A 10,010-nucleotide genomic window follows, 5' to 3' on the forward strand; every position below is an offset into this window, starting at 1 on the left:
ATTAAAATAAAATCAAAATTATAAATTTTATTTTTTATTATTTTAAAAATATTTTATTTATATGAGAGAGAGAACGAGACAGAGAGAGAGCACATGCAGGGGTAAAGATTGAAGAAGAAGGAGAATCAGGCTCCCCTCTGAGCAGGGAGTCCAATGTGGGACTCAATGTGGGGCTGGATCCCAGGATCCTGAGATCATGACCTCAGCCATACCGGCACCCTAAATTTAGAATTTTTAAACAGTAACATACCATATCTTGCTTTGTTCATTTTATTTTCTTTTAAAGATTTATTTATTTATTTGAGAGAGAGAGAGAGAGAGAACAGGCGGAGGAGCAGAGGAAGAGGGAGAGGGTACTTAAGCAGACTACCCTGCTGAGGATGAAGCCCAAAGCAGGGTTTGATCACAGGACCCTGAGATCATGACCCCAGCAAAACTAAGAGCCAGATGCTCTTCGGCACCCTGCTTCATTCACTTTGAAATACATCTTACAGGGCAGCCCCAGTGGCGCAGCGGTTAAGCACTGCCTGCAGCCCAGTGTGTGATCCTGGAGACCCTGGATCGAGTCCCAAGTTGGGCTCTCTGCATGGAGCCTGCTTCTCTCTCTCGGCCTGTATCTCTGCCTCTCTCTCTCTCTCTGTGTATCTCTATGAATAAATAAATAAGATTTAAAAAAAGATACATCTTATAGAGCATTCTGTATTAATATATACAAAACTGTTCTTTTAAACAGCTACATAGTGTTCCTCTATTTGGATGTCCCATAGCTTATCTAAATAGTTACCTATTGATAAACAATCAGGCTGTTTCCAGGCTTTATTACCCCTGCTAATTCTTCAGTGAACATCCTGGTACACTGGTATTGTGCACAAGTTTAGCTATAGATTCATTTCCTATAAATGAATGCTGTGTTAAAGATTATGTGAATTTTGGGGTCGCCTGGGTGGCTCAGCAGGTGGGCGCCTGCATTCGGCTCAGGTCGTGATCCTGGGATCCGGAATCGAATCCCCTATCGGGCTGCCTGCGAGGAGCCTGCTACTCCCTCTGCCTGTGTCTCCACCTCTCTCTCTCAGTCTGTGTCTCTCATGAATAAATAAATAAATCTTTATTTATTTATTTTTTAAAAGATTTATTTATTTATTCATTAGACACACACACACACACACAGAGGCGGAGACACAGGCAGAGGCAGAAGCAGGCTCCATGCTGGGAGCCTGACATGGGACTTGATTCCGGGTCTCCAGGAATATACCCTGGGCTGAAGGCGGCGCTAAACCGCTGAGCCACCCGGGCTTCCCTATTTATTTATTTTTAAAAAGATTTTATTTATTTGAGAAAGAGAGAGAGAAAAAGAGAGAGAGAGAGAGAGAGAGCATGTGTGGGGTGGGGTGGGGGGTGTGGGAGAAGCAGGCTCCCTGCTGAGCAGGGAATCTGATGTGGGGCTCCACCCCAGGACCCTGGGATCATGACCTGAGCCCAAGGCAGAGGCTCAACCAACTGAGTCACCCAGGTGCCCCATGTTTATTTATTTAAGGTGGGGGCAGAGGAAGAGTGAAAATCCTGATTAGGCTCCATGCCCAGCTCAGAGCCTGACTTGGGGCTGGATTGATCCCACAACATCAAAATTATGACCCCTCCTGAAATCAAGAGTCAGACACTCACAAGACTGAGCCACCCAGGCTCTCCCCATGTTTTATTTTAAAGCTTTGTAAAATTTGCATTCTCCTCCATGTTTTATCTGTGTTTATTTTCATGAAACTTGTCCTCCCCTAAATATTCTCTGTCGGGTTGATAATCCAGTAAGTAGCAGTAGTATGGATCCATTGCTTTGCACATATCTGGTACACTCTCATGACACTCCACCCTAAACTTGGTATACTCCGAGGCCTGTTCACCCGTAGCTTCCTCTTGTACTGCTCCACCCTCCACCATACTGAACTCCTTCTGCTTATTTTTTGTTGGCCATACCTAGAGTTACATGAACAGATGTAATGAGTCCTCTGGCTGAGAATGAAGTTCCAGAGGCGCCCACGAGCCTCTTGGCAAAAGGAGTCGGATGCTAGGCTGACTCCCTAGAGCAATAGGGAGCCCCTGAGAGAGTGTCAGAGTACTGGATTGGCATTTTAGGAAGGTTATTTGTTCCTTCGTTTGCCTACTGCTGCCATCACTATGCCTCTAAACGGCCCTCACCAGTGACCTCCACGTGACAGTCTAATGGGTACTCTTGAGTCCTGACTTTACTTAATATTTCTCAAGGCCAATTTTACTTGATCTCTTGCAGCACTCAATAATGCGGTTGTTAATCCCTCTGACTGGAACTTTCCTTCCTTGGTTTCTGTCTCTACACTCTTCTTTCCCTTCTCCCTTCTGGCTTTCCTTTATTAGTGTGTTACCCTATCCTTTTCCATCAGGGAAAACTCACATGTCAGAGCTGCTTAAGGTGTGATCCAAGTTGCTATACTTTCTCCCCTATGCTTTCTCTCATGATCCGTTGAGACTGTAAAAATCAATTTAATGGGTCATGTGTTTATAAAATAATGAAGCAATAGAATGAACAATGTCAGGGCACACCGCCCACAGGGTTAATATTATTTCTTTATATACATATAAACTTGTTTATTTTTTTTAATATTTTATTTGAGAGAGAGCGAGCAAGCACAAGTGAGGTGAGGAGCAGAAGGAGAAGCCGACTCCCCGCTGAGCAGGAAGCCTGATGCCAGGCTCAATCCTGGGAGCTCTGGGATCCTGACCTGAGCTGAAGGCAGATGCTTAACCAACGGAGCCACCCAGGTGCCCCTAAAATTGCTTCCTCATACATAAGTACATATGTCCATATGTCTGATGGCCACAATCTAAAATCTTTTTTTTAAAGGTTTTTAATTTATTTTTTCATGAGAGACACAGAGAGAGAGGCAGAGACACAGGCAGAGGGAGAAGCAGGCTCTGTGTTGGGAGCCCAATGTGGAAAGGAGGGACTTGGGACTCATGGCCTCAGCTGAAAGCAGAGCTTAACCGCTGAGCCACCCAGGCGTCCCTAAAATGTCTGTCTTATTGTGTGTGGGATGTGGTTAAAGAGTTTGAAGGCCATTGCTATAGGACTCTTGTTTATTTCTCTAGCCCAGAAGTTTCCTTAGGATTTCAGACTTGTGTTAAACTACCTGTTCTATACCTTCTCTTAGACATTTTGTGTCCCAAATCTGACTCAAGACTTTCATCTCAAACTTGGATTTTCTCCTCTGTTCCGAATCTTGGGAAATGGACTCACCATCTCTTTTTTTTTTTTTGATTTATTTATTCATGAGAGACACAGGCAGAGGGAGAAGCAGGCTCCATGCAGGGAGCCCAAAGTGGGACTTGATCCTAGCACTCCGGGATCACACCCTGAGCCAAAGAAAGGTAGGTGCCCAATTGCTGAGCCACCCAGGCGTCCCAGGATGTAGAGATTAAATAAATTAAACTTAAAAAAAAAAAAAAAGTCGCAGGCTCTACTGACTGAGCCAGCCAAGCGCGCTGATTCCCACTGTTTTTGTGCCTTCTGGTGCTACACATGCTGGAAAGTTCAAACACTTCCTGACTCCCTTGCACCTCAAGCTCCAGCAAGTAGATATACTTGGCATGAGGTCTGAAGGTGGAAGTAAGGCAAGAGTCAAATAGTTTCATCTGTTTCTGCTCATAAGGAAGGTTGTGGAGACACTAGTGTCATGTCTCTAGCTTCAAAAACATATTTCATTGTCCTGACAGTAGAATTGGCAGTGGTCTTCTGATCCTGGCAGCCTGTCCTTGGATGGTAGGTTCAGTAGTGTGTTCTCAAACTCAACCTTTCCAGTGAAGGCTTCCTGGCTCCTTTCCATGAGAGGTAGCAGCTGCTTTAGTAGTTTAGTTCAGTTAGTTCTAGGAGTCATTCCTAATACCCTACCTAGGCCCCATTATTTTCTTCAATACCTAGAGTGGTTTGTTTCTAAACCTGGACTGAATACACTGGGCTTCATTTGGTTTCTAGAATGGGCCATGCCTCCTCTTGCAATAGGGTTGTTATACTTGTTATCCCTTTTGGCTAGGCTAATACACCCTTGCCAACCACATCTCGTTTGTTTTTTTTTTTTTTAAATCTTATTTATTTATTCATAAGAGACACACAGAAAAAGGCAGAGACACAGGCAGAGAGAGAAGCAGACTCCATGCAGGGAGCCCGATGTGGGACTTGATCTCGGGACTCTGGGATCCTGCCCAGAGCCAAAGGCAGATGCTCAACCGCTGAGCCACCCAGGCATCCAATCAACCCCATCTGTCAATTAACTCCTTACACAACTTTTTGATCTCAGTTAAGATGTTTTCTCTGGAAAGTTATCCTTTACCCTCAAGACCAGATCAGTCTCTGTTTCTTTTAGTGCTTGGTCATAGTTTGTAATTATGTCTCCGTGTGCCTTTAGAATTTGAGTCCCAGGGACCTTGACTATGTTGCTGTATTCCATTGCCTAGAAAGAGTTGGTGTTTATACATGCTAAGTAAGTGGATGGAATGGAGGTGGCTAGACTGGAGGGGGTCAGGACAAAGACCTCTTAAGTAACACTGACAGGCCCAGGGTTGCCTCTTCACGGCCTTTTCCCAAGCATATCTTTCTGTGAGTCTGCAGCCACCCTGAACCCTGTGTGCTCTGGCCCTTTGCACAGGCTGATGTGGTCAGCTCTGCCCTCTTCACCTGGCTTATTCATCTTGTAGGCTTCGGTCAGGACATCCTCTCTTCCAGGAGACCGGTATTTCAGACAATATATACTCAGCGTATTTTTTCAGAATATTTAAAAATACCTCTCATTATTTTAAAAACTGCTCATTATCTATCTGTAAGCTCCCTCCGCAAGTAACTGTCTCATTGCTGTATGCAAAGTGCCTGGCAGGAGGGCTTGGCTCTAATGGCCCCGGCTCTCTGTTGAAAGCCGGATTAGGGCGTCAGCTAGTCAGCCAGCCTCAGTCTGGGGATCTCTGCACAATCCCTAGGAGCCCATGAACAGTGAAAGATTGTAATTTGGGGGTTGCTAGATCAGGAGAGGAAGCTGGGGGAGGTTTGTTCCGTTCCGGGCCAGGGCTCCGTCCCCAGACCGCCAGGCAGGAGGCCCTGGAGCAGATCCTGTGGGGGATGGGCAGGGAACTAGTTTCTTCCTCTGCTCCCTGCAGGAGAGTTGAGGGGTGGGGGAGGGCAGAGAGGGAAGATTCCTTCCAAGGAGGCTCCTTGGCACAGGGCCCGCTTGGAGGGAAGGCGGGTATGATGAATGCAGGCTTTCTCCCAGCCTCCCGCTCCAGGAAGGAGGGAAACCCACGGCAGAGAAGGAGAGAGGAGGGGGAGGGATGGAGGAGGGAAGGGTCTGTATGCTTTGGGAGACAGAAAAGAGGGGCTGAGCTGGTGTGGACAGGCAGGGCTCCTAAGAGCCCACCAGGCCTCAACACCACCTTATCAACTCTGGAAATATCCTCAAATCACTGAGTTAGAGAATCAAGACATTGAGAACTTTAGTTCTTGGCATTGGATCACTTTAAGGGCTCAGAGCTGAAAATCCTTCTTCAGTCAGTTGTGTCTGGGGTTTCCAGGGCTGGGTTGGAGGAGTCTGCTCTCTGGGAAGTTTCCTGGACTTTCTCTTTCTCCCTTAATACCTGAAGAGATGACATTTTCAAAAGCCTAGAAATAGTTTAATTCCAATTCATGGCACTCAGAGTAACTGTAAGATGATGAAGCTAACATCTTACTTCTGCCTTCCCCATTTTAATCTCCTGAGGCCAGAATCCATCTCTCTCAAGTTAGTACCATTCAGAACTGTGGCCTCAAACCTGGCTGCGGATCAGAATTGCTTAGGGCTGCTTACTAAAACTATTTTCACTCACACCAGCAATTTTGATTCCTTGGAGCAAAGTTAAGGCTTAAAATTTGAGTTTTTGCAATGTGCTGAGTGCAATGCATCCACAGGGTTTAGGAAACAATTCCAAGGGGCCTGGCACAACAAAGTAGGTGCTAAGTATAGCCAGCAGGGGTTGGAAATGTAGTTGCAGCGTAAACAAATGTGTAGAAGTATAGATTGAACTAGAGTCTGTGTACCTGAGGATCTTACACTTTGAAAGGAGATAGGGCAACAGTGTTAGCAATACAAAAGATAAATATTTATTCAGAACAAAACTTTTTAACAATCGATTTTACATTCTAAGCCACAAGGAAATAGCAAAACATAAAGCAAAGGAAAAACAAAGACTAAAAAGAAAAGCAGTGTACTGTCTCTTCTACTTTAACTTGGTAACACTTATTGACCCAATGCCCTCTTGCTTGACCTATTTTGCAAGCATATTTTAGAGTTAACAGCTTACTTATGATTCCAGGTTAAAATCACCTTTCTCCTGCGAGTCAGGAAATTGTAGATGAGCTCCAGTTAGAGGCTTCTCTGGGGTTTCTAGCTATTGAGGCTAAGGTGCAAATGTAAACCTCTGGTAGGTCTCCTTATTCAGGAGCACCCCCATTTCTAAGTGGTGGCAATGAACGATGAAGGGTAAGGCCCCAAAGGACTTGGCACTTTAATCCAGATATGACACCCCAGGGAGCAATGAGTGCATCCTAGATTATGTTCCTTTGTCCCTTCCTTATCTCCCAAGTATTCAGAAGCCCTGCTAAATCCCTTTCTGCTTCTCCCTCCAGATGATTTCTTAGCATTCTTCTGGGCTCATCATTCAGGAGGGATCAGACTTTCTGGGCCCTCAAGTGTTGAGGAAAATGTTGTGAAGTGTGAGAGGTAGTGGAATGAGCACCGGGCTTGGGGTCAGGGAACTCTACTCTAGGCTAGCTCTGGCACCAGACAGCTATGTGATTTTGACCCAGTCATTTAACCTCAATGGGCCTGTTTCATCTGTTGGAAGTCCAAGGGATTGGTCTAAACCAATATTCAGTTCCTTTCCAGCAAGAAAATTCTAATTCCATGATTCTGTGAAAAATGGCTTCTGAGCCACTGAACAGCTGTCCCAAAGTCCATGCATTTTAATGCCATAAGAGAGGCCCTTGGCCACCATTCAGAGCTTATTGACTCAGATTACATACACTTCTAACAACACTGGTTTCACAAATTCTCAGACCACATAGAATAGAAGCAGCAAATTAAAAGGGGAGGGGAAGAGCTGCAAAAAGTAGACACCCTGACAGAAGCCACAGTCAACAATGTTCTCAATTCAACAAACACTGATGGGGTGCCTACTACGTGGTGGGCCCCGTACCCAGTGCTGGGGCATAAAGATGAGCAAGGCAGCCCAATGGGTGAAAATCCCGGGAGAAGACAAGGCGTGGGGAGTAAAAAGTACAAAAAAATAAAAACAACCCCACACAAAACCACGAAAAAAAAAAAACAAACCCAGATACAAAAACGAAAACAAAATTTTAAAAAGGGGGAGGCGACACTACAGTCCTCGGTAGTTACTGATGACAGAGTCACCAATTCAGAAAAGGCTGAAATGGAGTAAACTCGGTTTAAAAAGGCAGAGAGAGAGAGCGAGAGAAAAATGTCTCTTGTAGATTTAAAAAGATCTCCTTCGAAAACGATAAAAAATGGTTTAAAAAAAAGTTTTGGCACTTAAGAGGGGTAAGCTGGCTCTGTGTTCACCCTGGCAGGCAGGCGGGTGTTCAGTGCCCAGCCACCCCAGTTAGCTGAGCTGCCACGGAATTGTGAACTGCTTTGGGACACTGGGCAAAGGCGTGTCCTCGCTTTCCACAGAGGTTACACACGATGCCCTTCCGGCAGTAAGGGCTCAGGTGCCCCTCCTCCCCGCACCTGAAGCACCTGTCCTGCGTGCAGCTGCCGCTCATGTGGGTCCGGGAACCACATTTAAAGCACGTCTTAGGCTGACCCTTGTACCAGCTGTAGCCCCTCTCGGCCCCCAGGAAGAAGGCCCCCGGCAGGTGCCTAACCCCGCCCTCCCCCTGGCGCAGCTCGATCTCACACTTGTACTCCCCGGTCCAGATCCCAAACCTGTCGGTCACTTTCACCGGCACGGCCAGCACATCGCAGTGGCGCTTGAGCCAGGTCACGATATCCTCCACGTCCACCGTCTCGTTCCGGAAGAGGATGAAGAGCGTCTTCAAGCTGGACTTGCTCCGCCCCAGCACCACAAAGTTCTCCCAGCAGTCCTCCTGCTCGCGCTTCTCCTCGTAGACGCGGAGGAACAGGGCCAGCTTTTCCGCCGAGCGGAAGCTCACGTCGAACTCGCGGCTGCCCGGGATCTGGATGACTGCGTAGATGTCGCTCGGGTCCATGCCGATGGAGCGCAGGATGAGCGCGCCTACTACGAAGTCCCGCGTGGGGCAGGCGCCCTCGTCTCCCTGGAAACAGATGCGCACGAGGAAGCGGCCCTTGCCCGGGCCCGCCGCGGGGCCCGCTGCCACTGCCTGCTCGTCCTGAGCGGGCCGCTCGGCCGCGTCCTCGGCCGCGCCAGGCCTGGCCGGGCCCGCCATGGCCGCCGCCTCGGCCTTCTTCCTCCGGCCCGGCTCGGCTGCACCCTTCTTTTTGCGGGGGTCCGCCGCCTCGCCGGCCGGGTCTCTCCGCCGACCCTTCGGGTCCCCGCGGCCGGCCGGGGGGAAGTCGCCGAGGCCCGGCGCCGCCAGGCCCGCGGGGCAGCCGAGCCCGCCGCCCACGCCGCTGCCGCCCTCCTCCTCCCGCCTCGGCGGCCGCGACTCGCGGAACTCGCCTTTCTTCTCGGCCAGGTTCTTCACCACCTGGGCCCAGCCCATCTTCTCGCGGCCGCCCTCGGCCTCCTCGCCGCGGGCCGCGGGCCGCGCGGGGGGCAGGAGCTGCGGCCGCCCCCGCTTCCTCTCCTCTTCCGCGCCGCCGCCGGTGGCCATTTTACCTCCTTCCCAGCATCCTCCACTCGCTCCCGCAGCCAAAGGGCGCCCATCCGCGCGCCCGCCCGCCCGGGGCTGTGGGGGGTTTGGGGTGTGTGTGTGGATTTTTTTTTTTTTTTTTTTTGAAATTCGACGCTCCTTTCCCCCGCCCAGCTGAAGGTATTTACCCGCGGCGCGCTGCTGCCGGCCCCGGCCCCGAGCCCCCGGGTAACGGCCGCGCCGCGCCGCGCCTCCGCCGGCGCGCGCTCCGGCCCCACCTCCTGGGCGCTGAGGCGGGAGGCGCCGCCTGGAGCGCGTCCCTGTCCCTCGCGAGGGCTTGGCAGCCCCGGGCCGCGCTCTCGAGGATTCGCTCTTTCGCAAGCGGCCCTCGAGCTCATTCAGGCGGCCTTGCGGACGGCCCTGCGGCCCCGAGGCGGCCCCGAGCTGGGGAGGAGCTCGCCCATTTTGTTTTCTTCTCTATATACCTTTTCTGTTTGACAGGGAACAAAACGAAACTAACCCCTCCTCCTCTCCGAGCGCACGGCCGTGCATTGTTTTTCCAACGTTGGTTATGGACATTTTAAAACCTAGAGAAAGTTGAATTTCACAGTGGACATTTTACCTTTAACTTTTGACTATTTTAACTTTCCATCATTAGAATTTTTACTATGCCTCATCCCACTACACTTATATCCATCAGTCCTTTTTTTTTTTTTTAAAGATGCATTTCTAAGTATTACTGCATTATTTTTAAAAAAGACCTCCATCATACTCATGGTGACGATGGTAATATATTGAGCTCTTAGGTGCCCGGTACTGTTCTAAGCATAGTAGGACATTGCAAGATTTATCACATGGAATCTTCCAGAACCACGCTGTAATTTACACCCATTTTACAGGAGGCAGGGGCTTGGAGACGGGGTTAAAACACATGATCAGGTGGCAGAATTAAAATAGGCGACCTCATGTAGGTGACATATTTCTAAAACTGCCTTGCTTCTCACGTTGTGGGTTAAGGCTGTTTGCATCAGACTCTTCCAGAAAATCTGGTTAACACAAAGATGCTCGGCTAAAGTTGGCGCTGGACAGAATTCCTATTCCTCCTTCATCTGTCTGAACTGGTGCTTTGGAAGCGTTGATAAAGTCTAGCTGTTTGAGGGGATGTGTTTAA

The 10,010-nt window shown here is 48.9% G+C and overlaps 1 protein-coding gene across 1 annotated transcript; it reads right to left on the bottom strand.

The window, feature by feature from the left end:
* Positions 1-6,125: 6,125 nt before the first annotated feature.
* ZCCHC3 (zinc finger CCHC-type containing 3) lies at positions 6,126-9,083 on the bottom strand. The gene has a single exon (XM_025469616.3). It carries the CDS (start codon positions 8,858-8,860, stop codon positions 7,646-7,648), a length of 1,215 nt encoding a protein of 404 aa, XP_025325401.1. The 5' UTR covers positions 8,861-9,083; the 3' UTR covers positions 6,126-7,645.
* Between the last annotated feature and the right edge of the window lie 927 nt (positions 9,084-10,010).

The sequence above is a fragment of the Canis lupus genome, chromosome 24, assembly GCF_003254725.2.
Source record: "Canis lupus dingo isolate Sandy chromosome 24, ASM325472v2, whole genome shotgun sequence".
Lineage (NCBI taxonomy): Eukaryota > Metazoa > Chordata > Mammalia > Carnivora > Canidae > Canis > Canis lupus.

What these genes read in the sequence shown, in the direction of transcription:
- ZCCHC3 (XM_025469616.3), bottom strand. Translation starts at nt 8,860, where the DNA reads ATGGCCACCGGCGGCGGCGCGGAAGAGGAGAGGAAGCGGGGGCGGCCG.